We start from the raw sequence: 27684 nt of genomic DNA, 5'->3' as shown, positions 1-27684 counted from the left end.
TTTTGATACAGACAGATTGTGTATGTAAGTTTGTGTGACACATTTTCCCAGGATCAATGCTGAGACCTCTGAACTAAAGTAAAATCATCTTTCTAAATGGAATACTAATTTTTGCTAAGCTGCTTTTTGAAGACTAGGCTCTTTTTAAAAACCAAAGCTCCATACAATGGATGGAGGGAAACGAAAAGGGAGACTGCAGTTGATGAAATGCAAATGAGGCTTTGCTCAGACAGCTGGCTGCTTTAGGATGACATGTGTGATGAATGGCTCTTAAAACATGAGCAGGCATCAGGCTTCAATTCAGTGTCAGACTGGCAAAAACAGCAGCATTACTGGATGCTTCCTTTAATTAATGCAACATTTCTGCATTAGTCCGGACACTGCCGATAAATGGGAAAGAACTGATATCAGTGGTAATATCAGAAATCTTTCAACCTTGAAGCTGGGATGTGTTAGCCAAAAGCTGCAGTATCGTAAAAGGTTTAATTGTATTTGTAATGTACCAGTGCACCATGACAAAAATGGAAGATAGTGTAGGCAGGCCCGGGTAAGCCAGTGATAAATGAGTGTGAGTGATTATAAAGCAAAGAGGACTGTGAAAACAGACAAAAGACAAGCAAAAGGAAAAGGTGGGGGACTAAGGATATCAACAGCTACTCTGATGTGTGAAGTAGGTGCAGAGAGAAACCTGGTTATAGTTTCCTGTGGGGATGGAAGCACAAAGCAGCTTAACATAAATCTCTCATCCTAAAGGGATTTCATTGACAAAAGTGAGATTTAGCACCAAAACTGCTTGCCGGTGAACTTCACAGGGAAGAGCCTTTGCCAGGCAGTCATGAGTTAGGAAGCTCAGTAAATCAACCCAGTAAATCAAACACACAAGTCAAGGTTTTCTACTAATTACAGATCAGAACAACAGGTTCTGTGAAAATACATATTATTCATCCATTTTGTGCTTTAAAAGGTCATTTTTGAGTCATGTAGCACTAAACTGTTACGCAAGGTTGCAATGTGACATTTAAAAGTTTCATGCAATATCATCTGACCACTCTGAAATATACTCAAAATTATTTACGGACACTATTCTTTATAACTTGGGAGGATACTTGTTTATATTAGAAGAATGTCAGCTGGACCCAAAGCTAAAACTGGATTACAAATTTATGTCTAGCTTCTAGAAATAAGGATCTCCTTCTGAGAAATGTGGTTAGTCTTATCAAAACTCTTTTAGTATCCCTCAGATTTCCTCATATGCAAGTAACTTCAAACTTTACTGTAGTTAGACTTCTGTGGTAACTGTATAATAGAAATAACTGTGTGCCAGTAGATATTTAGAGACTATAAATATTCAATCTGATAGCCACAAAGTATTAATGTTTAAAGAGTCAGATGCAGTCATGTATCTGTTCCAAGTTCCCATATATCTGTAAGCATTTCTAAATAATACATTACTTTTTATAAACTGATACATCATTCCCTTCAACACTGAATTCAGGAGTTCAGGTGCCTATCAGTTTTGAAATGAAACAGGGCCACCAAAAGACAAGGTAATGGTTTCTACCTGCCTGAGACTCCTTAGGTCTTGGCGATCAATCGTGGCCCAGTAACATTGTCTTCTATGACTAAGGTCTTAACAGGAAGTCTGTAAGTTACTGTGGAGGCCAATTCTGGAGCCACACATCCTTCCAGACTGGGGACAGAGGTTTCTGGGCGGGAGTTGATCAGGGTGAAGGTTTATAAGGATAAAGTATAAGTAGGTATAAGTATAAAGTTTGTAACTAAAAACAAAAAGAAAAAAGTTGGAAAAACTGCAAAAAAAAAAGTCTGCCACAAACTTCTGAGTTTATGGAAGACTGATAAAATTTGAGCTGAGAGAGAGAAAATGGCATCTCAAGAAACCAGAATTAAGGTGCACTGTGAAAGCCGTCTAGAATGCTTGCGTGTCAGCTAAAAATCATACCCAGCCACCCCACAAAAGAAAACGAGGGGTAGGGAAAGAGAGGGAATTAGCATGATCATTCCCCTGGCAGTTTAAATATCCAGGATGGGGTGAGGATTGGGAATGCGTGCTGTGAAATGAATTCCCCCTGCACAGTATACAGGATTGTTTCAGGAAGAAAATGAAAGGAAAAATACATCCTTTCATTTTCTCAATCTCGAGAACTGCATACACACACACACACACACACACACACACACACACACTAAAGCTACAGAATGTTCATGTTGAGTCCCCAGATGTTGTTGGACTGTAGCTTCCACCAGCCCCAGCCAGCATGTAGCTATGGTCTGGAATTATGAAAATTGTAGTCCAGTATATGGTGACCAAGGCTGGGAAAGGCTGCTCTGTAGCACAGCAGAGAAAGTTCCTGGAAACAGGAGGGGCAAAATGGTGTCCCTTAATTCCTGAAACTCTACCACCTCCAAGAGGCCTGAGAAGCACTACAAAGTAGAGCTGTGCCAATTACCAAACCTTCAGAATGTCTTCATTTCAATCATACGAGGGAAGAAGGGGAGAAAATGAAGGTGCTTTAGGAAAGGGAAGTGGTATGTGTGTAGAATTTTGCTTTTCTAAAGGATAATTTTTAAAGGGCTGATGTGTGTGTGTGCACACGTGCTTGTGCTGCAAGTGCAACAAGGAGGTAGAGGGATTCTGCTCTCTACCCCTGCTTTAAAATATGTTTTTAAATGCCCTGTTTGTGATTGCTGCAGCTGGGGCTAGAAAAGATTCTAGCCCATAGTCATTCCTGGAAAGATCATGTGACCATGCAATCACATGTGGTCAAATCAGAGGTGCTACCAATCTCAAAGCCAGTCTTCAGAGAGTCCTCCTCCACCACTGTGCCTATAAAACTGGAAGCAAAAGGGTCCACCCAAAAAAACAAGGCAATAGAACTCTAGGTTTGTAACGTAAAAGAAAAATTTAAAACCAGGTAAGCATCCCTCAAGGCCTCACCCTTTACACCACCTTTTCCTAGGGAAATGAGGGAGCCGAGACAGCTGCTACATCCAGCAATGCTCTTCTTAGTACAGGCTAAGAGCCTCCTACCCACCCCACTGCTTATTGTGCTGGCCCTTTAGGCCCTGAAAGAACTGGGGCCAAAAGCAGTGCTTGTGACCTTGCCTGATGCTTTCACAACACTGGGCTGAGTTTCACTGCTCTTTTGTGAGAGAAGGCTGAAGATGCAGGTGACTACAGTCAACTCTGGTGGGCCTTGGAGTTTGCATGACCATGCTGGGTGCTGACACCACGCTTCCTAGCAAGGACCCATGAGCTTCCAGGCTTACAGAATATTTTTAATACGGTAGTACAGTAGCAATATATATAATCTTACAACAAAACACAGCACTGTGGCATCTGTTGAATTTTCACATATTTGTTTTGTACGCTGCCTGATAAATCTAATCTGATTATTACTAGTACAGCACGATCAAACCTTTGTGGAAGACAACAACCCAAAACTTAACTTCAGCAATACAATACAGGGAAAATGGCCCTAAATACCTCTGCTTTATGGAACGTGGGTGGCGCTATGGGTTAAACCATAGAGCCTAGGTTTTGCCGATCAGAAGGTCGGCAGTTCGAATCCCCACGATGGGGCGAGCTCCCGTTGCTCAGTCCCTGCTTCTGCCAACCTAGCAGTTTGAAAGCACTAAGTGCAAGTAAATATATAGGTACTGCTCCAGCGGGAAGGTAAATGGTGTTTCTGTGCACTGCTCTGGTTTGCCAGAAGTGGCTTAGTCATGCTGGCCACATGACCCGGAAGCTGTATGCCGGCTCCCTCGGCCAATAAAGCGAGATGAGCGCTGCAACCCCAGAGTTGTCCACGACTGGACCTAATGGTCAGGGGTCCCTTTACCTATATCTTCACCTCGGCTTTAACACCTAAAACAGTTAAAGCAACAGTTAAAACTGTGCATAAAAAATTCTATTGTCAATAAATTCATGGCATTTCTGCTTTACCCAAAACATAGGGCATTATCCCCACTCCTACATGCCTGTCTTCCTCCTTGTTTTTCTATAGCTGAGAGGAAGGTGTGACGTTTGAAAATCCGTTCCGGGTTTTCTAAGAGTTCTTGTTGTATACCAGAATCTGGAATAGTTCCATTCCAGGTTTTACTCGGTCACTAGTCATGGAAAGGTCTGGTAGGCCTCAATAAACACACTGGGACTGAAGGTGTGTTAACTTGAAACTGGAGTTTGGTTAAGGTTAGTAAAACTGGGCTTTCCCCCCTTTTTGCCTTCGTGGCCCTGGGCCCGTCTAGAATCTTGAGTGGTGATTCTTTCTTTCTTTCTTTCTTTCTTTCTTTCTTTCTAGTCATGCAGAGCAAAGAATCAAGTTTGGAAACAAGTTCTGACGTCTCTTCCAGAGAAGGAGTCAGGGTAAGCGCTTGCTTTGAACATTTACTAGCATTTCACTGGATCTGTGACAAAAACGATAGCAAATATTCCCTTCTGAATAGAAGATTAGGACTTGCTTTCCTGGGTTTCTCGGATCCCCATGGCCCTCTCTCGCCTATTTGCTTGCCTAGTACCTGCCACAGGTGAAATGAAGGGGAGAGGCCCAAGCTCCCATGTGTAACAGTTGTGGAACCAAGATGGGTGAGAACAGTGAATTGAAAATGCTCTATATGTCAGTGAAGGGAAATAGAGCTTGAGGGAGGAAGTGGGTGCTGAGGTTAAGAAAGATAAGGTGGGAGGGCACCTACCTTACTATTATTACATTATAAACCACCAATTTTCAAGTCAATAATTTTTCCTTCTCCCCCTCTTTATATAAGGAACATTTAAGCCCTCCTTACAATTATGAGAGAAATAAACTGAAGTGGATAGCTTTGTACCTGAATCACTTTACTGTAGCAGTTGATTTTATTTTTATATTTTAAACCCACTATTACGGTACTTCTAGGAGCTCAAGGTGGCATAAATGGTTCTTCTCCTCCATTTTATCCTCATAACAACAGTCCAACCATCTACACCACATTGGCTTTCAATAAGAAGCTTTAAAAACACAAGTTGGGGGTTATTTGGATGAAGAATTCACATTTTGAACTTAAGCTTGGCATTTTTCTATAACTGGAAAAGTTATTTCCTGTTGCATATTCTTTTAGTTGGTTTTTGAATATTCAGCTAACCAGCTGACCATGAAAAAGAGAATATAATCCCCACTTCATAATGTACTGTTTGTCAAACATGAGGTAATTGTCCCCTGGCACAGTTAGAGCTGTAGCATTCAGAAATCCTAAAACATTCCCTGTGGTCTCCTATGAATATTTGTTGACTTTGCATTCAGGACTAATGGAAGCTAGTCATGGAGAAAGAGTTGTAAATCATTTTGACCAAACTGACCGAAAGAACGGTGCCAAATTTCAGTGTCAGAGTCTCCAGCACACAATCCATGATAAACAAAAATTGTATTTAGCAGAGAACAAACAAACAACAATAAGGGTTAGACGGAAGTCATCCAACCACAAAGCTATATACAGATGGCTCAGTTCTCCCTTTAGATGTCCATAACAGAACATTAGTGATTTATCAGTGTGGGCCCACAATCAAACAACATTAGAGAGGTGTGCTCATCATTCTTCAGTTAAGAGGGGAAAGTTACTAGAAAACACAATCAAGAAAGGAATAGTAACAACATAAAATCCACCTCCGAACCAATGTGCAAAGCAAAATTGAAAATAAAATGTCTCACACACATTCTCAGCTTACTCTCTGTTTACAAAAAATAAATTGTTTAAAGACTCTGTTTTAGCCACTGACTGATATCCCAAGGTCTTTGAGACATCTTGAAGGCTGTGAACATGACCTGTATAACCCAGTCAGTTTATTGTAGGATGTGAGACTGACAAGAGGCTAAGAATCCAATATGGAACATTTCTAGCTGTACTGAAGTGATGTCTCTGCATGGTAGGGAGGTGAGAAAGGAACTGAAAGGTTACAATAAAAAATACAAATACAATAAAAAAATGGCAAAATGCACACTTGCCTGAAGTCTTAGAGATATGGAGTTAAATCTAATATTCCTGCTACTGAATTGTATGTACTTTAGAATTATGCTATACATTTTCCAAATAGAGATGTATATTAAAAAATAATAATAACAAATATGACTGCTTTAGTTTAATGAAGAATATGTGTCTGGCTGGGGTAGTTCCTTTATCCATGAGATCTTTCCTAATTCTATGATTGTAGTAAGGCACTCATATTGAGATTTCACTGACATGGGAAACAGTTTGTTTTTAAGACTGTTTCCATACTGGGCATTGATTGTGAAATAGCTACAATAACATCTGCACCATGTCATTAACTAAACATCTGCATCTTGTCTCCCCCTCCCCCCCTTCATTCTAGTTCCCACCACCCCCATAGCTAAGAAATTCTGACTTTTCAAACTTAATGGAATAGCTATGATTTCCTCAAGTATGGATGATCCATTTTGTTGCTATTCTGGTCAGATCATGATCTCTACTGATTGCTCAGCAATCTGATTTTAGGTTGTGATCCAGCCATTTCCTTTTCTATGATCCAGCCCTCCTTTCTAGGAATGAACACTTTCCCTTTAAGTCTTCATTTCCAAATAGCATTGCATTGTGTATCAGTTTACCCCCTCAAAAAAGTCTCACAAAGAGAGAATCATGATTGGTACTGTAGTGAGGGAGGATTTAATGCCCCCCTCCCACAATAGTCTCAATGCAAATTACCCCCTGTAGCACCCTTCCTGAACTGCTCACTGAGAGAAATCTATCCCAGCAAGCAGCAAAACATGGGATTTACTGAGAACCTACATATAAAATCCAATATTTGTAGACCTTAATATCATGGTTGTATACCAGATTCTTCTTTTTCTTTGGGGGGGGGCATGTTTCTCATGATTCTATGTGGTCTCACACTCCCCCAATTCAAAATCAGAGACAGACAGGCTGGAGTTAGACTTTGTATTATCATTCTTCGTTTATCAATATATATGTAATCTATTCGTACAGGCATATATATTCGTACAGGCATGGCATTTGTAAACATATTTTATCTGCTACGCCTGTAACTTGAAATTGAAAAGTAATTATTTTAAAAAAAATTGAGATTGTTTTGAAGGATTTTTAAGTATTTCTGGAAATACCTATTTAAAAAGAGGGGTATGTGTGCTAATTTTATATAATCAATCAGCCTGAGAACCTAGTTGTGACTATAAGCACATTCTTTTAAGTTGTAGACACAGTGAAGATTATTTGAAGGTCAGGATAGGAAAGGGTAGGACCGAAAAACTGCAATGCTCTGAGTGAATTTAGAGATTGGCAGCACCCTTTTCAACAGATGGTGTCCTTTTGTAGATGAGATAGAGGCTCCTTGGGAGCCATTACTCAGGGAACATCAACAAGCCAATTCCTACATCCTTCCTATGCTCCATATTCAGCAGCCTTTGGGGTGCTGCCAATGCTGGAATTTTTAGTCCCACTCAGGACTCAAGTATATCCTACATTCCTTTTGTCTCAGAATAGCAGCAAACTAACATGTTTATTTTTCTTTCTTTTCTAGTAATCATGTCGCCCTTTAAACGTATTGTTTTCGTATTGTTTTGTATTGTTAAGATTTTTTTAAAAATTGAAAGGGAAATAAGCAAATAATGGTACAAAAAATGACAGTTTTATAACTACCTGATTGAAAAGAAAATGTATTTCTAGGCAGCTGTGAAACACTACAAAAGCAGTAGCATGCTGTATTGTAGCCAGTCACTTTTATGTTGGATATGGCTTCCAATCCTTGTTATCCTGTCTCTTTCATCAGACAGAATCACATAAGAGCCACCATTCTGAATATAATAAAGATGATATTGCTCTAATTATCTTAAGATTAGGTTCATAGGAAGTAATTGGTGATATATCGGGTTAAGGATGAATGGCTGTTTATTTTTAAGGACACTGCTGCTGCTGAAATTCCTCTTTTAGCTTGTTGCTCTGTAGGAGTCAGATTGGAACAAATCTATATGTGACATCAAGGATCCATAACTGGGGCTGGGCGATATCAGCTTTTCAACATTGCAGTGTATTGCCAGCCAAACATTGCGGTTTGGCGATATATTGAAAAAATAGGATTCGTTGGCCTCAGCCCGTGAGACACCAGGTGAAATTGCTCCAGCTTTTGCCTCGAGAGCTGAGGTGGTTTCACCCAGGCTCGCAGGCTGGGACAATGCAGCTTGCTTGTGCTGCTCAGCTGAGGACAGAAGGTTTCCCCTCTCCCAGCTGAGACAGCCCCGGTGCTCTCGCCACTTGTGCAGGAGCAGCAAGAGCAATAGGGCTGCTTTGCGCAGCTCAGTTGGGTGGAGTGAATGTCTCCCCCCAGCTGAGACAGTCCTGGTTGTCTCGCGTGAGTGGGTGGAGCATCGGGGTTCCTTTAATTGCTCACTGCGGGGAGTGACAACTGCACTCCCCTCAGCTGAGCAGTTTAAAGATGCAGAGGGAGGAACAAGCTGTATTGGTGCCTTGCTAATACAGCTTGTTTCTCCCTCTCCATCATTTGAGGGCAGAGTCGGATGGTGGTTTCACTCAACGATATATGCTGCCTCTCCCGAGTCCCTCTGCTAGCAGCAGTCAAGAGTTCCTTCCTCCAGTGGGAGCTTCTAGCAGAGGGACTCAGGAGTGGTGGCGGTTTCACCAGTGATATACCCCTGAGTGAAACCGACATTGTGGTCTGCTCCTTATACTGATCCTGGGCGATATATCGATATATTGCTGAGGCCTATCCATGACTGTATTTTCCATTGTATTGTTGTTGCATGCTACCCCAATCTGGGAGAAGTATGAGATTCCAGGTGTTCTAGGTTCATGTTTCCTTTGGAATGGGATGCAGCAGAGACTGTGGTGTCTTTATGATACACAATTTATTTGCACATATATACAACCTGAACCTGTGATGGTGGGGTTCACAGGATTAACACCCCAAGATGGTCTTACTTCTGCTATAGCCACAGCCTTGGATCACAGCAGAAATCAGCTTTGGCGCTCTCACCCACCCACCCGATCTTGGCGCTACCCACATGACCCAGCTCTGTGTTCCTTCCCTCCTTCACCCACCCAACCAATCTTGTTGCTACCCGCCAGCTCCATCTCTGCACTGCTTCACTCACTCACCCACCTGATCTTGGTGCTTTCCACCTGCCCCATATCTGTGCTTCTTTTACCTGCTCACCCCCTACCTTCAGTTGCCACCTCCACCTCCTGCTCCTCCACCAGCACAGCAGATATATTTCTGGAAGCCGGCTTCTGGAATTGCTGTGATGGAAGGAGGAGGAAGAGTAGCAATGTGAGAGGGGACAAGATATGTTTTGCTTTTGTTTTTTGGTCCCACGTTCTAATGTGAAGCCAATTGACTTGTGCCACAACGCTGAAGCAAAAAACAACCATCTTTTGGTTCTACCCTCTGGCATGGCCAGAGCATGGGAGCCAAAACAGGACATTGGTGATTGGGATCAGAAGCTGAGAAGGCTGCTCTCAATCCAGGATGTCCCGCTTTAACCAGGACACTTGGAGGTTATACAATATTTTGATTTTAGCTTATCTGTTGCACTTGGTAACCTCAAACTGAGCCTATATTGTGCTTATACTGAGGTTTTAAAAAGTGCAAGTTATTTTGTAGTTTTGAGTTGTAGCTATGTCTCGTTTAGAAAACTGGGCAGATTTTTAACCGGTTTTAAACTGCACTGAAAGCTGAAACTTCTGCATTTTTCACTTTTTAACCTAAAACACTGAAGCACTTGATCTAAATGCTGTGTGTCAAACATGATGAACTTTAAAAAAAGCAATACACAAATATTTTTGGCCAGAGGTGATAGAGAGAGAATGAAAAACAAACAAACAACATATATGTATATGATGGGCAACAAAGGCTCTCCTTGTAGCCTTGAATTCTTGTAAAAATCAGTTACCTGCCTGTAGCTTACATTTCTTTTCTAGATGGCAGATGCTCAGGAACATATTATTATAGCTCTGAGGTGAACCCTCCCTAAGCATATTTGATATGCTGACACAAGCATACAACGAGGTATATGTGTAAAATATATTTTAAGTCAGCTCCCTCTGTAGTTCAAAACAACCCAGGAAGGAATCAGATGTCAGATATTGTGCGATTTGGTTCTAGCACTAAAAGCAGCGAATGGCCAAAAAACAGCAATTAAAGCCACTATTCCAAACCCACTATTATCCAGACTCAAAAATATTATTGAAGAAGTGGATAGACATTATAATACTCTGCTTGATAAAGGTCCTGGCTTATCAACTTTGCTTCTCATACTAAAAGTGTGCAAAATCAAGAATAACTACATGCAAGGGTACAGTCTGCTATTCTCCCAGCTTGCAATACCTAATGCAAGCTACTCATGGGAGAGTGATTTGTTAGGAGGAAGCAAAATAATCCCTATTATATTCCCCTCTTCCACAATATTAAAATAGAAACTAAGCCTAGAATTGTAAAAGATACTCAGGAATGTCTTTGAGTAAACATTCACTCGCTACCCCCGAAAAGCAAAGAAGTTTATGATTGCAATACTATACCATATTTACCAGGGATTAAATCCTATTAAAGTCAATGGAGTTCGCTTTGTATTCAGCAGGTATAGGATTGCAATGTAAGAAATTTACTTGGTGTAATAATCAACTTTCTCCCCCTCCTATAGTCACTTTAAACTCCAAAGTATTTTCTTTGTTCTTTCTTTTTCTGTAACTCGCTCCAGATTAAATATTTTAGGCAGATTGTATTTGCAAAAGAAACCTAATAAATCACCTTTAACATGGTGATTTTCCCACCTTGGTTGTCAGAGAGCAACACACTGTGTTGTCGTAATATTATACCATCTTTTAAAAGATGACTCCATCTGCATTGTACATTATCACATTATATGCATCATTACACTGTAACCATAAAAATGAAAATGAAAATATGATAAGGCCTTAACATCTTTATAACAATTTCAAGTTTGTGGGCATGTGAAAAGCAATTCTCATTTGCAGGAGGTATATTCATTTCTAAAAAATAATGACCTAAAACTGATAAAAGTACAGGCATCGAATGTGTCTGCTTTGCAATTTTGCATGTTTCTGCCACAGGCTCTGGATATCACTTGTAATGAAAAAAGTATGACAGCTCTCCAGTAGAAAGAGACATTTGCCATAGCAAGGTGGGGAAAGAAGGTACTCCCAAAGTTTCAGGAAGAATCACAGGCCTCAAGGGATACTTTGGAGCCTGTAGCCTTTGGAACAATATGTGTGGTGCTCAAGTAAAGTATAGCAAGCAGAGGATTTTGAAAGTGGTGCAGGAAGTAGAAGAAGATAGATGGACAGAGGCAAGGACAGAACAGTAGGCCCTCTAACTCCTCTATATGAATCAGTTGTTTGTTTTATGTTGGGAGTTTCTTCTTTGATTAAACACACAGTGACTCATGAAATGATTTTGTGGGACTTGGGTGTGCTCAAGATCTCGTTAGATTTTCAGGCAGGAATTTATAAGGCTTCTTTAGACATCCAAGATGTTGACTGTTGCTGCTGAAGGCATGTTATGGGGAGCTATGTGCCTCGTTGGGAGGAGGTGAAAATTTAAGTTTCATCAGAATCTTCTTTTCCGTTTTGGGATCTTTTTGGGTAGACTCCAGAGAGCTAGTGGTTTCTGCCTTGGTTTAAGGAAGCATGAGACAAGTTTGTTGGCCACTTTTTGTATTCTAATATTTTATTTTTCTTATGATTTAGGCCTAAGGGGCACCAAAGTAAGAGCAAGGCTTTTAAGATCATACAAGGTAATGTGTGCAGGTACAATGAATAGGACTGTAAAGGAGAAAGTCACTTGGAAGTGAAGGCATACAGATAGGTCAGGGAAAATGTGTAGAAAACTTTAAGGTAAGGAAAATGAGTTTGGTCGATATATGAGGGGGTGGGAAGTATAGAGATCTGAGGAACAGTATCACATGGCTGTAATCATAGATGGATATCACTGGGCTAAGCTGAACTTCATATCCTCCATAGACAGTAGTTGTGGTGACAAGTAGAGTACCCTGGGTTAGTCTTTGTTGTCTCAATGAAGTCTGTAGTTCAAATTATTAATGCTGAAAAATATTTAGGGTTTAGCTTCCAGCTGCTTGCAGTGGAGACTGGGGGAAGTAAACAAATAAGCAAGAAATGCATACGATTAACAAGACTTGCTTGCAAAGAGAATAATAATTTGGAAGTTGTGGCTCTTTTGGAAACAGTCATAACTTGGAATTTGTCATACCCGCTGTATTGTTTTGCAAGAGCAAAAATGGGCTTCCTAAGAAAAATCAGTGAGCATTGATTATGAAATGTGCAAAGCCAAATATATTCCATTGTTCTGCATGATAGATAAAGAACAACATCTATGGCATTTATTAGAAATATACCCCAAGCCTGCATTCCAGCAAGGGCTGTAGTATGTGCGCGCGCGCACACACACACACACACACATATATATATATGCTGTTCCTGCATATGTGGGTCTGTGTGCTTCAGGGGAGTAGCTCATTTTGCTCACACACTTGATTTATTTACCTGGGATATTTAAATACCTGGGATATTAAATACGTTAGCTACTGTGGAAGCTAAAGGTGTCTTGGTTTTGACCATCCAATGCTTTCTTGTCATTTTGCCACATTCTGAGCTAGTTGTAGGAGTCTAGCACCACATGCTGAACACAAGTTGGGTGAATACAGGGTGACAGAAAAAGTGAAGTTACCATAGGCTGCAAGGATCATGTGAATAAATCCTCATACTCTGCAAATCAGTTATTTCATTGCTCATTCACTTAGATTTGCTTGCACCACAGCCATAGATAGCAATCTAATACAAGTCATTCCCATATTGGAAAAAAATCTTGCTCAATGTACTCTAGTGATTAAGACATGCCATTGCTTCTATGCACTGATTTAAAATGCATAGAGAATCAAGAAGAATGTCATGGCTGAAACAATTGAAACATAAAGAAACAAAAGTTAGTAACTCTTATCAACTGGGTTTCCCATCTGTTTATGCTGCAGTGTATATGTGTGGGATAGGAATGGACAATAAAGATGAGGTACTTCTGTGCATTTTTAAAAATAAGTTATTGGTGATAAAAGCATAATTATACCTCTTTTTTCTGTCTGGACAGCTGTGTTGGCCCACTAAGAAGCATCAAATGAATGGTCATCTTGATACTCTAATGTTAGATAATTTCCTTTGCCCAGGTGGTATTAATAATCATTAGTCTGGTACAGAGAACAACAAAAGGAAGTCCATCAAAGATTAATCACTGGAATTAAGTTTGTAGTAGGTTTTCTAGGGAAAATTGAAGTCTGTTGGAAAAGTGTTTCATCCAGAGATAATTATTCTATTTTTGAAAGAGATGAGGTGAAAAACTGAATGACCACAAACAATAAAATATATTATCCTCTTGCTCCATCATCAAATGACTCTCGTTAGGTCCAAGCGAAAGGGCTTTATCAAAGCTACTTTCTGAATTCAGAGCTTGCATCTGTCTGCTGCATCAAAAAGGAAGAGAGAGAGAGGAAGCTCATCCATGTAATTGTACTTCCCATTAAATTTGCAGGCACATTTCATCTTTGCCATGTGGTGATCCTAAATTAGCAGGATCTACAAACAGAAGCTGAACTTATTACTCTGAACAAAAATGAGTCCAAGTTTAGCATCCATGAGCAATTCATTGCCCCATAATTATATCAAATGTGAAAACCGTCCATTGTTTACAAAAGCTGCCACTGCTGTCACAGGCACAGCCCTATCATAAGCAAAAGAATTAGATTTTTCCAAATTACTTTCAACTGGTTGAGCAGCAGAGTCCTTCTCTCTGTTCAACACATGAAGAGAGAATCATTCCAAAGCGTGATGTGCTTTTGCAGGTTTTAATACAGCTGATCTAAAATTTGAGAAAAAGAAAGAAAAAACAAACTTGAGTAAAGGTTCGAGCATAATTAGATAATTGTGTTTGTCTATACATGCCTAATGTTGCATCTCAGTTTTCAAAAATGCCAGTAATCAGGTTAGTATAAGATAAATATAGTTGCAAAAGATTCAATGTAAACAGATTTTTAATAACCTAAAAAGTTTAGGTGATTTTATAAATGTGGTGTGAAAACCACCATACAGTTTAATATTTATTACATTGAAATACCTTTCTCTATGGAGTTCAAGGCAGTGAGCATGAACATGCCCTACTTTTCTTCCAATTTGATGTAAAGGTTCCTGAAGTTTAAGGAGCAGTTTTGCCCTGTGTGTTGATACTATTAGACTCAATTTTGAATCAAGATTGATTAGCCCATTCTAAATTGCAAAAAGTGGACACCTCCGAAGATAACGTGACCCAATTTGGCACAATGGCTCCTAGGATGGAGGAGTGAGTTTTGATATATATTTGAATATTATTGGATGGCATTTTGAATCAAAATGGAGTGCTGAACCTTTCAAAGCTGCAGTGATTTTAACCAAATTTGGCATGAAAGTAGGACTGTGCATCAGATTTGGCCTGAGCTTAAACCAAATTAGGCTGATATCAAGCCAAACTAAATCATTCCTTTTCCACAGTAGCAGCAGAGCAAAAATTTGACACGAAGGGTGACAATAGGAAGCATCTCTTTCCAGTCATGAAAAAATGCACAGGCCTCAAGGTAACTTGGGCTGCCAGAGAGGTATATGCAGGTGGATTTCCTGGCCTCTCCCACCTCTCTCCTCCCTACCACGAGGTTCAAACAGCATATGGTATCCTCCCTGACATTGGGACCAAATGAAATGAGGTGCCGTTCATGACAGACTCAGAGGTGTAGCAAGGTCAGGTGGTACCTGGTGCAGAATTTTTTTTGTCACCCCCTTCATTGAAATTATTAAAAGAAGGAAAAATAGGATGCATACAGTTGCAAGTGTTATTTGCTGGTTTATTTACTTAACATTGTGAGCATAAGCAGTTAAATCCCCCCCAACTTTGTTCTCACACCCACCTCTGCTCCTGTGCGTTCCAGGGTTTAGGTCCTGAGTTGAGGAAGCTTTTGCTTCTCTCCTTCCCCCCCACCTCCGCTTGTTTGCTTGCCTGCCTCCTTCCAATCCTCTGCCTGTCTGCCTCCTCCAGCAGCCTGGGAGTGCGGGGGAATGGCGCACCCCCCCGCCTGCAACTCCCAAGCCTCCCCCGAGCTGTCAGAATGAAGGGTGAAGGGGTGAAGGCCACTGGCAAAGCTCGGGGTAGGCTTGGGAGTTGCGGGCGGGTGGCACACCGAATGTCACCCCCCTCAGCGATGACACACTGGGCGGTTCGCCCCATCACACCCCTCTTCTTACGCCTCTGGACAGACTAGGACTGGGGTGGACTGGCACATTATTCATTTAAGATATTTTCCATGGTCGGGGGTAAATGTGCTAAATGACATTACTGTCTCACATAACAGCTGCATACTAGAGGATGAAAATGTACTACCACTATACACTGCAATACCCGATAATTCCATGTAGACACATGAAGTAGGCAATTCCCCCCCTTTTTTTCTTTACCACAGCTAATTGGTAGTCAGCTGACTACACGAAGCAGTAAAAAATTCCTAGGCCACTACTACTTCCTGCAAAAGGAGCAAGGGAAAACGTGAAACTGGAACAAAGACGTTTTCAGGTAGCAAACTTCCATAGCCACAACTTCAAGCATTTTAGTCATACCACTTATATTAAATTCAACATATTCTTCTATGCAGGTGTCCACTTGATCAGGTTAATAGCCCCTTCAGTTCCTAAATCATTTGTGCTCTGCAAGAAAAGAGCTGTCCTTGTGATGTAATTTAAAAGATAAAGGAAAACAGAGGCAAGAAGAGCTGTAAAAAACCTATATGATTTAAACGGTTAATCAGTAAAAACTCTGGCATGTACGCACAGGAAGTTTTGCATCTGCTAGCATAATTCTCAGCACTAAAATAATCCACCAATAGGAATGGAGAGAAGTTACGTGATGAATTGCTAGCAGCTGCATCTTAACTGCATAGTCAGGATTTTATAATAAGCCTGTAGGTAGTGCATCTCTGCATATATTTTTCTTTGGGATACCAAAAATATCCTTTCCAATGAAAGGCTTCAAAAGGCTACATCAGCTTGTAATAGTTTCTTTCTCTCGCCATCCTTATAGCAAGCACGTTAAAAATGCAAGTCATAGCAAATGCCAGTTATTCAGGCTGGGATATGTCAGCACCCTGATAAGTGTAGCAGCACATAGTGATTTTGCACTAGCATGTGAAGAGCTTATACTAATATGGCAGAGTGATCTATTTGTACAATATAGTTTCTTTATTCAGACCTAAAGCTTACTTTATGGCGCTGAGGTAATTACTACAATTGACTTTGGGTGAATGATGCATGCTGTCTGCAATCCTCTGTCCACACACATGAGGCTAAGTTGCATTGAACACGTCCCTTAATTGAACGGGAAACAAGTCACAGAGTGCTTGCAGGTGGAGCCCAAGGCATGATAAAGTTGCAATAAACACAGGGCAACCAAATAGGGGTTGAAACAGGCTGCAACTTTATTGATTACAGACCTCAGCAGATTTTGGCATAGGCATTGGGTGTATATTCTGAATAAACTAGTGTGTATCCAAATAAACATAGTCTGCCATTTCATGCTCGGCTTCCACTGAAGTATAGTTTTCATGGTCATAAAATGCTGTATGCAGTTGTGTATTTCAAGTATGTACCATTTAAATCAAAACAAGAACACTTTCTTAAATGAGTGTAAGCCATTGCAGAAGAAACAAATATGGTCATAGCAGGAGGAATGCAGCTTTCAGCAAAACGTAACAGAGGAAGAGCTTCAGGCAGTGATCCTTTATATGAAATTAGGGCGGCTCTTTACAGATGTGAAAGGCTGGGGGCAGACAGCGGTTGCATCCAGGAACATTTTTAGAAAGTGTTGTAGAGGACCTGAGCCCTGGGTTTTCTGTGGTGGGCTTGGGATCTCTGGCACTTCCCTCCTCATAACTTTTTTTTTTTTTAACAAAATTGCTTGCAGGTTGCTGAGTACACCAGCCACCCACCATTGTAATTTCCCAGAGGATCTATACATAACAAATTAGCACATGCAAATTTGTGCCATGGGCCTGTGCTCCAAGTACCTAGCAGTGGCACTTGCATCATCTTTATCTGGAAGCTGATTCACTTTCAGCCTGTTGATCCTCATGACCATCAGTAGGCAAACTAAGGCCCGGGGGCCGGATCCGGCCCAATCACCTTCTAAATCCGGTCCATGGATGGCCTGGGAATCAGTGTGTTTTTACATGAGTAGAATGTGTCCTTTTATTTAAAATGCATCTCTGGCTTATTTGTGGGGCCTGCCTGGTATTTTTACATGAGTAGAACGTGTGCTTTTCTTTAAAATGCATCTCTCGGTTATTTGTGGGGCATAGGAATTTGTTCATCCCCCCCCAAAAAAAATATAGTCCTGCCCCTCACAAGGTCTGAGGGACAGTGGACTGGCCCTGCTGAAAAAGTTTGCTGACCCCTGCTCATGACTATGACATCCAGCCTTTCTTTCAGTACCAGAATTTCATGCTCTGTTTTTCCTTACCACAGCTCCAGAGTTCACTTGCCAAGCTAATTTGAAATGCTGCGGGTTTTCAGTCCCCCCCTACAATGTGTGGAGCTGTTGTTTGCTGAAAGAAAGTGAAACATCCTGGTGCTGAACATGCAGAGTGTTCTTTGCATGGTAGCCTTTACTTGTTCTGCTGATAAGAAGATCCATTGATAAAAATGGAACTTGCTTAGGGTCACAGTGGAAAATAGGGGAGCAATCAATCTCTTGGGTGTATTAGACTCACAGTGTTGGGAAGGTTGAAGAAATGATTTAAGAGCAACTACTGGCAGAAATCTAGCATCTCTGGTTAAAATATACTGTATGTTTAGTCCCCGTCCCCCGCATTACAGAGCAGGATTGTTCCTGCATGAATTATTCAAAATATAGCCAATGGAAGAAAAGCTTTTCTGTCACACATTTCAAAGGTCACAATCTAAAGCTGCTTACACTAGGACTAGCCCATTAAAGACAAGAAAAAAGAAAGTAAATATTTTACATTCTGCACCATCAGTGCATTTGCATGCAATAATTTCTTCCCGTAGCCAAATTACTACAGTGCCCTGCTGACAAAATATTTTCAAAGTCTGTTTGAATGGCCTCAGCTTTCTGTCTTTCTTTTCCAGGTGGTTGCTTTGGATCCATGTGGTGCTGGGTTCTGCTGTTGTGTTTGTCTAACTAGGCAGTTTTCATTTCCCTAATGCCTTTAGTATGTTAGTCAAGTCCAGCATTCCGTTTTTCCTTTGTTTTAGCACATAGACAGATTGCTGGGGAAATGGAGATTTAAATAAGTCACAGAAACTCTCCAACACAGATGACATAAAATCCACTTACAGAAGTAAATCATGCCCCTTGCAAGTTAATGTTCTGCAGTAATGAGAAAATCTGAAGTCAATCGTACTAACGAAAGATCATAGCATGGTATCTTCATGAGCTATATAAAAAAAAATACAGTGGAGAAAGCACAGCACTCATTAACAGGCCAATAGCTCTGGAAGCAAACAGAATGTGCAACTTGAAGTGATAATGGCTGGCCAGATATGAAATTTGGAATTCATTACTTAACATTTATACAAAGATGATGGGAAACCAAGAAACAAAAATAATTTTATAAATATTTTGTTTTCCATGCGGGAGGCCCCATTAGCTAAAGTGGTACCTCAGGTTAAGAACAATTTCAGGTTAAGAACAGACCTCTAAAACGAATTAAGTTCTTAACGCGAGGTACCACTGTAATGCAAAAAAACAAGAGCAAACAAACACATAAAAAGGACAGTTTAGGTCTGCTTCAGTTGAGAAGAAAAACTGAAGTATACTCGAAGTTGAGTGTGAATTTCATGCTCTTTATTCAGCTCATAGTACCAATGAATGAAACTTTCCCCAAAACGTCTGGCTATATATACATTATTTACACAATGAGCCCCACGTGATTGGCTAATTCCGGGCTCCTCCTGTAGACCAATCAGGTTGCTGATTCACTTCCACCTGAAGCTGGATTGGGTGGCTCCTGCGGACCAATTAGACTGCTGCATTCTGGATCCTATTGTTCTAGGATTCAGCTCAGTACATAACAAAAATGGTATCAGTGCCTTTACAGGAGGGCTCCCCAGCACCCTGGCTTGAGATAATCTGACCAAAAAGCTGCCTATTTTCTCAGGGGTTTTGCAGTTACGGTTAAAATCTCTTCATACAAGCTCCTTACATGGAAAAGGCAACTGTGTCTACAGTAACATAGGAAGCTGCAAGAGCATTTCTACCTTTTCATTTTAGCCTTAGATTTTGGTAACACCCCAAAGAACAAACATTCTAAAGTAGTTTTTAATGGCATATCATCTTTCCGTGAAGGAAACTGCTAGTCACATGAATAATGAGGTTGGTGCTATGCTGATATCATGTTACATAAAGGTGGGGGAGGGAGGAAGAAGCTGTAATGGAGATTTATGTATACTTAGCACTTCCCAAGATTGGGTGGTAAAATAATATTTACAAAGTGATGGTCATCCATGGTAGGGGAAATGTAACTACTGTCAAGAGTGACAGACATAACGAGTTTTTGCTGTGTGAACGTAATTGTACAAAGACAGCTGACGTTGTTTTGAACCTTTATTCTAATCATCTACAAGGGCGGGGGATATAGTTGCCTTGGTGTGAAATGAGAAAAAAGTATAATTGAAAACTACAAAACATGGCAATAGGTTCCAATAGAAACAGTATTGTATAGAGATTTTAAATGGTGCCAGGCTCCTGTTATATTGACTACTCTGGAAGAACTGTTCCCTTTGCAAACAAGTGGGCATTCTGTTAAAGAAGTAATAATCTGAAGCACCACTCTTTACTAGAGTAAGTCATATAAGCATATGCCATTAATTTCTTTCAGGTGAGAATATGGTCTTTGTAAATGCTTGGAAACAGCATATGATTAATACTACACATTTCTGTATAGCCAAGTGTAGCTGCATTTCTCTGCAGCATTTAAACCAAACAACAGACAGCCACATTCTCTTGTACATACTACAGTGTAAAGTACTTACTGTCTATATGTGAAACAGCTTTCTGCATTCTGTTCAAAAAAAGGGCAAGGTTTGAAACTGAATTTTCACATCTCCAGCCATTTGCATTCTTACTTCTGCTGTCACCCTCTCTGCTTGATGAAATCAGCATCTATTGCTGTTTCCAGCTGATAGCTACAGATCAGTGCAGTTCAGACATCATCTGATCTACTGAGATGGCACTAAATGGATGTGGTTGCATGGCCATGTAGAGTTGTAGTTTTGTGCTACAGCTAAAAGCCCATTGTCTGCTTCAGTGGAGATATAAACTGAAACAGCTGAAAGAGTGCAACCTCATTTGAATACTTAAACACCCTCCCCATTTGAGCAGTAACTAATTTGCATAACAACACTCCTGTTCGCCGTCTATTACTTAAATGATGACTTGTGGAACATAGTTCACTAAGCACCGTAATAGGTATAAAGCATCCACTTGCAATTGTACCTGTAGCTGAAATCTCTACAGTAGAATTAAGAAATCTAAAACAATGTGCAGACCTCCATTCAAATTGAGAATCTATCCAGGCATACTGTAAAAGTATGTGAGAAAGAGCGCACACAGAATAGCAACAAGGTTCTAGAACCCATTGTGATCAGTGTTGGGCTGGGGATTTTTTGGACATTCGTGAAATTTTCTGGAGTATGCTGGCTTAATGGGTGTCTTGCTGACAGTTCATTGAGAACTGGAAGAAAAACTGAAAAAAATCCAAAGTGACCAAAATGGAAAAAAAGAAAATATTAAAATAATCAATGTTGGATGTGAATGGGCCTTTTCAATGGTGTTTCCCTATTTGTGGAATGCTATAGCCAGGTGGCTTTGCTGGTGCCATTGTTATATATCTTCAGACACCAGGCAAAAACATTCCTTTTTAACCAGGCCTTTGGCTGTTTACTATCTAGGCCATTTTAGAGAAGGTGTGTATGCTTTTAATGTATTATTTCCTCTGGTTTTGATGTATGTATGAAGTTCTTTCATTTTTTGTAAGTCGTTTTGATTTGTCATGACAAAAAAGCAACTAATAAATTTAATTAATATAATACTGATATATTAAAAACCAGGATTGCATTACTAGAATAAACTTGACATAAGCGCAAAGACTTCAGAAAACAGGGCTGCAATAAATGATTCAGTAAAATTGGCTCTTAGAGTAGCTCTGAATGTTTTTCAAATTGGAACTTTCAGTAAAGGCTGTGCCTTGATGAATGCACAAAAACTTTCAATTACATGCACAACTCTGTGTAACATAGGGATTTGGGGTTGGGCGGTTCTCCAAAGAAGAAGGTTAATTTATCTTTCTTACTAGGCATCAATGAAGCCATACCTCTTGTTGACACATGCTACCTAGAGCCAAGTTATGAGTAATGGCTTTCAGCCAGGATACAAATATGGTCCGTTTGGAACCATAATTTGCATTCCTCAGTTCCTCCTTTGGAGAATATCTACTCTCAATAAACCCTCCATCCTGATAAACAATGCACCTCATTACATGTCTGTAATGTTTTCTTAACTCTATATCTATTTCCATGAAGACTGAACTCAGGGAATCTTGGGTTGGAAGACCAGCCACATATACTCCCCTTCTGTATTCCAACTGTTAGGAAGGTAGCTCATGTGGGGGAATGGCAGGGGATGCATAGCTTTCTATCTCTGTGTGGGCAAGTACGTACATATACATATACATATAAATATACATATAATTGTTTTTAGACAGAATACTTTTTTTAATGTTATGTACTGTACAGGGAGGCGGGTGCCGCTGTGGGTTAAACCACAGAGCCTAGGACTTGCCGATCAGAAGGTTGGCGGTTCGAATCCCTGCGACGGGGTGAGCTCCCGTTGCTTGGTCCCTGCTCCTCCCAACCTAGCAGTTCGAAAGCACGTGCAAGTAGATAAATAGGTACCGCTCCGGCGGGAAGGTAAACGGCGTTTCCGTGTGCTGCTCTGGTTCGCCAGAAGCGGCTTAGTCATGCTGGCCACATGACCCGGAAGCTGTATGCCGGCTCCCTCGGCCAGTAAAGCGAGATGAGCGCCGCAACCCCAGAGTTGGTCATGACTGGACCTAACAGTCAGGGGTCCCTTTACCTTTACCTTTACTGTAGTTTACCTTTATGCTTACAGAATAATACAAAAACATTTCATTGCAATGCTGCATTTAATACATAATGTCAGTAGGAAAATTCTAGGTCCTAGAGAATGTAGCACATCATTCTCATTGATGCCTACAGTAAATATCATTTCATGTAAATATTGTTTTGATATTTGCCTCACTAAACATGTGTGCATTTTTAAAATGACATCTTAGGTTTTCAGTCCTATAATTTAACATACTATTGATAGTTTCTTTTGAGAGTAATACGCTTAAGGGCTTGGGCTCCCCTCCAGTTGCTTGTATATCAGCTCCACTGGTGGTCATCTTTTTTTCATCACCATCTGGAGGTCCATTCATTTACACTTTGGTTTCTGCTCGTCTTGATTATAGTATCCCACTGATCCTGTCCTGCACCTTTTGCTTTTTAACAGGATCCCCCTTCTGTGCTCTGACACTATAAAGCAGTTAATAGCACATGATTAGCTTGTACATCAATACATGGGTCTTTTGAGGACTGAAATTGGTCTTCATCTTCTTTGGCTTCGGAAGACAAAGATATAGCCTATAGAACCAACAGCTTCCCTTGGGTATTAAGAGAACAGTCGAAGTACAGAAAGCTGAGTGATTTCAAATAAACCTATTGGATGATACAGTTCCATAGATGATAAAGGTCTGGTGTTGCCTTTATATCTACTGGTTGCATATTATGTGTTTCTTGAGTACAAAATTACTATATAAAATATTAATATATTGTATGCAACTAGGCAGTTATAACTATGCTACTGTGATTGTGCAGGAATGCTCTACATATTTAGTAACCGGCATATTTCCCTTGATATTACATTGTTTTATTGTGTTGTAAAGGGTGAGTAGACTTAATAGCTTTTGGGCTACTTATAGGACAAAACCAATCATTGTTATGGAGATTTGGAATTATTTCTTGCAAGGCAAAATTTGATAGGCTTAGGTTCTTCCCCTGCCTTAAATCTCTCATTTAACAGAAGGACTTCATTTTTTCCATGTCAACCACAGTGAATCCTTTGATCAAAATTCTTGTTCTACAATGTTATGTTAAAAAAAACCACCAAGCCAACTACTCTCTGAAGGTAGAGTGGCATTTATAAAATATTTCCACCTGATTCTGAGGTCTTTTTCTCGTGTAGTTCTTTTTCTCGTGTAAGTTCTATTTAAGAGTGTCTTCAGTTATTATATTATATTTAAGAGTGTGACTAAGGTGAAGTATGAATCAGAAAAATGCAGGACAAAATTGGGGTTTTGTCCACTGTGTGCAGAATTGCTTGTGGCATTGTGCTGTAAGCCTACATTTTTGGCTCCTTGGGCCAGATCCTTAACAGGACTGACCTTGTGGGCTAAGTTTGACTGGTTGGCAGGGCTGAGTACATGTCAATCACATAACATCATTATGCCATCACTTGATTGACAATGGGGTGCCCAACTCTCACAATCCTTTGTGTGGGGTTTCCAGGTGCTAGACATCCAGCTGGCTGTTAGACACTTGGGAACCTGCAGTGGTCCGGAAGCTCAAACAGGAGCATAGGAACTGCCTTAAATTCTTTTTCAAAAGCGCTCTTTGAAGCAGCTCTATGTTACTCCTTTAAGCAGGCAGGTGGCACGGGAGGAGGGGGCAGGTTTGAGGGAGAGGAGAAAAACTTATATGGCACAGGCTCCTCTTCCCTGCTCACCCACTTGCTGAATGAAGTATGGAGCTGTTACAAAGAGCACTTTTGCAAAGGCCTTTAACCTCTGTCCATCAGCTGATGAGTGGAGATGAAATCCTGCTGCTTTTGTGATTTTGTTCTCCTGGGAATAGGGCACACAGCCAATGCACGTTTAACCCTGTCCTCCTGTCCCATTAGCTTGCATCGCCAGTGACACTAGCTGATGGGTGTGATTTGGGGAAAATAGCATCGTGGGCCAATTAGACCTCAGAACGAGCGAAATTTGGCCCACAGGTTGAAATTTCCTCACTCTTGAGCTATGATATAGCACAGGATGGGAGCAAATGTTACCCAGTAGAAGGCAAACAGGGATTCTTGCCTAGTTGTTGGCACTATAGGTACTAGACTGGAGCTCAGGATAGAGAGGGAAAAAATATATTTCTGCATTACCAACACAACATGGTTCTTTCTGCACCCTAACCCTGTGCAATACGTGAATGTTACTCAGTTTTGTAGGGCTGACCTACCCTGACATATCACTGAAAGGGAGGCCCAACTACACACACAGCATGCAAATGAGGCTGCAGAGTTATAGGGGTTGTCTGACTCATCCCTGTATATTGAGGAATGGTCTATGCCAGGCTTCCTCAACCTCAGCCCTCCAGATGTTTTTGGCCTACAACTCCCATGATCCCCAGCTAGCAGGACCAGTGGTCAGGGATGATGGGAATTGTAGTCGCAAAACATCTGGAGGGCCGAGGTTGAGGAAGCCTGGTCTATGCTTATAGTGTGGATGTGTATAATGCATAGCCCACTATAACATTACAACTTTAGTTCACATGGGAAATCAGAGCCCCAGAAGACTTTGGACTGTGGCTAGATGACATTACTTCAATGAAAACACACAGTTAAGAATAGGAATATTAACTTCATACAGAGGGAGAAGACAGGGACAATATTTCTTCTTTCACACAACAATCACATCTTTCAGCAGGACTCAAATGGGAACAGGATTCAGTGAATCTGGACCCAGTACTGCAGTTCTGTCACATTGCTGTGCTGCTTTTTTTTATGTGGGACTTGCATGCTATTTAACTGGCAGTGTATCACATCCTATATACTAGAAGTGATCTTAATTATCCAGATGCTGGTCCTCATATAGCCAAAATGGCATGGCAACATTAAGGCAATGGCGAGCTTGGAGGAACCACAAAGTTTGCAGAAGTGTAGAAAACCTTTTGGAGGGGGACCCTTAAGGGGTGGATCCCCAAAACAGTCTGATGAAGACTGAGCAATGGTCAGTGGGTGTGAATGCTAACTGACTGCTAGGGGTTGGGATAGAATAACAGATGGAAATGAAATGGAATGGACTTTCCTAAATAAGCACACTCCATACTGCAATATTTTATTGCAGGTTGGACATGCAATAATTGGTTTTGGGCTTTTCCTTGAATAGCATTTACAGTAGCTGAAAGTATGCATTTCAACAATATTCATGTCATTTTGATGCTGTTTGGTGCCCTTTTGTTTCCTTGGCTGCTTCTGCTTCTCAAAGCCATTATCTTTCTTTCTTTGCCCTCAGCTTCATTTGTTTTCTCAGCTACTTAATCCTGTTAGCTCTGAGATCAATCTGATTGTGTGTTGTGATGTCATCAAGAAAATTGCTAGAGTTGCCAACAACCTGAGAATGGTGGCAATGAGACTAAAGAAGGGGGGAAATGGTGCAAAGTAGCAGCAGTTAGATCGATATACAAGTGTCTAGATAGGGCTAAGCCCTGTCCATCTGTGATGCATAGAAGAAAATGTAGTTTGTGGTGTTCTAGTGGTTTATACCTTTAAATATTTTGGGGGAAAATAATGTACAAATCGCAGAGCTACATTTCAAAACAGCTCTGTGAAATGCATTTGCAAAATGGAGCACAGCAGCCACCCCTTTCCCTGCTGTACAATATCGTTGTTTAATTGCTTCATACTATGTGCCCTGTTGTGATGTTCTAAATGTATTGGGAAGAAGCATCTATTCTGTAGTCTGATTGCTTACAAAGGGATGCTGTGCCTCTTTGGTCTTTTCCCGGAGGAGTTGGGCAGTTTGCCAGTGTTTCATTTTGAAGTGCCATTGTTCACCTAAGGCCTGTGCAAAAAGCTTTGGCTTATTTATTACTAATCCTTGCCTAAGTAATGACCATTTTAATCCCTTTAGTCTGCCTAACAAATTTATCAGACAATGACACCAAACACACAATGTCACAAATACCTTTGACATTTATTTTTTCCATTTAATAGGTAATTCTGAAATTCACACATCCCTTGAATGGCTTTATTGGTTCATGAAGTCTGGCTTTATGAGCATCCCATTGACAAAATATAAATCTAAATCACTTTTGGAGGGCTCTTTTCAATGTGGTTTCATTAGTTACCATCTTGACAACATAGCAATTGAGTGAGTAGCCAGGTTTATTACCATCCTTAATCCTTCTGAATGTGAACCTTTGTTGCATGCTGAGTACATATCCATATAGACTCATTCAATATTCATATGCATTATAGGTTTGGAAGAAAATTGTTTTACTAAATAACTCTCACTGTTTTATTGATATACTAGAAAGACTGGGGAAATGCATGGTTTAAAAAGATCATGTTTTCAGGATGAGTTCATGCTGTGGTCCTAAGTGAAATAGGTTTTGCAGAACAAGTTTAATTCTTACAAGCCAATCCTACAGGTATAGTCATAGTGGCTTAACCCATGTGTATGAAATGCTGCAGCTTCAGTGGCATCCTATGCCAGACAGTGTCATGCATGCCAGTTGTGGTCCAAAATTAAATGTTTATTATTAAATATTAGGCATTTGTGGTTGTGGGCTGCTTTCTCTCTGGTCAGTTCTGTGTCAGGCAACAGCTTTTCCTGGTACCACTATGCCACACCTGCCTATCATGTCATGGCTGAAGGTATGCCATAGGAAGTGTGATGGTCACTTTGTCAAAGAGAATCTCACACCCACTAAATGAGGACTGGAAGACAAGGAGCAAGAACTTGTATGCTAGGTCAGTGGCTGTGTAGGTTGCTCAATAAATAATTACTGTATTGTGCCAAAGCTAAGTTTTACAGTTTTGTAGCCTTGATCTCTCGGGACGCAGGTGGCGCTGTGGGTTAAAGCCTCAGCGCCTAGGACTTGCCGATCGAAAGGTCGGCGGTTCGAATCCCTGCGGCGGGGTGCGCTCCCGCTGCTCAGTCCCAGCGCCTGCCAACCTAGCAGTTCGAAAGCACCTCCGGGTGCAAGTAGATAAATAGGGACCGCTTACCAGCGGGAAGGTAAACGGCGTTTCCGTGTGCGGCTCTGGCTCGCCAGAGCAGCGATGTCACGCTGGCCACGTGACCCGGAAGTGTCTCCGGACAGTGCTGGCCCCCGGCCTCTTGAGTGAGATGGGCGCACCAACCCCAGAGTCTGGCAAGACTGGCCCGTACGGGCAGGGGTACCTTTACCTTTAGCCTTGATCTCTGGCTGTGAAGTGGCACCTTTCATTTCAGTTGAGCTGTGAAGGTGTTGTGGGACAAAGCTCATGCGTTGAGCTGTCTAAACTCTTCCTGTTTACCTTAGCTAATCTATTTTGCAGCTGTTTGTAGCTACAGAGGTAACAGCAATTTTGTTCATTCCTGCCAAGTACAACAGAGTATAGCTCTGGAAGAGAGGGATGAGTCGCCCGATGGCTTAGGCAACTTGTTTCTGCATAGTTCAGGAAGACAGGCAAGCCTTCTACATTGCCTTAATAATCAGACA

At 40.9% G+C, this 27684-nt stretch overlaps 1 protein-coding gene across 9 annotated transcripts in view; it reads left to right on the top strand.

Moving 5' to 3' along the window:
• Nucleotides 1–1494: 1494 nt before the first annotated feature.
• The window catches only part of LOC310843814 (uncharacterized protein), a 58319-nt gene continuing 32129 nt past the window's right edge, over nt 1495–27684 (top strand). For 2 of the 9 annotated variants that reach the window (XR_014563660.1, XR_014563661.1), the window contains exons 1-2: nt 4015–4210; nt 4320–4384. Coding sequence is in view for 2 of the 9 variants with exons in the window: in XM_083737582.1 (XP_083593708.1) it covers nt 1522–1547; nt 4328–4384 (83 nt within the window). In the remaining 7 variants the exon portion in view is untranslated. Of the gene's footprint in view, nt 1548–4006; nt 4211–4319; nt 4385–27684 lie in introns of those variants that run through there. The other 7 variants (XM_083737582.1, XM_083737581.1, XR_014563657.1 and 4 more) reach the window with 7 other exon arrangements.

Source organism: Podarcis gaigeae, assembly GCF_964106915.1.
Source record: "Podarcis gaigeae genome assembly, chromosome: 4".
Classification (NCBI taxonomy): domain Eukaryota; kingdom Metazoa; phylum Chordata; class Lepidosauria; order Squamata; family Lacertidae; genus Podarcis; species Podarcis gaigeae.
The sequence above is the reverse complement of the archived record's forward strand: the minus strand, read 5'-3'. Positions and strand labels throughout refer to the sequence as shown.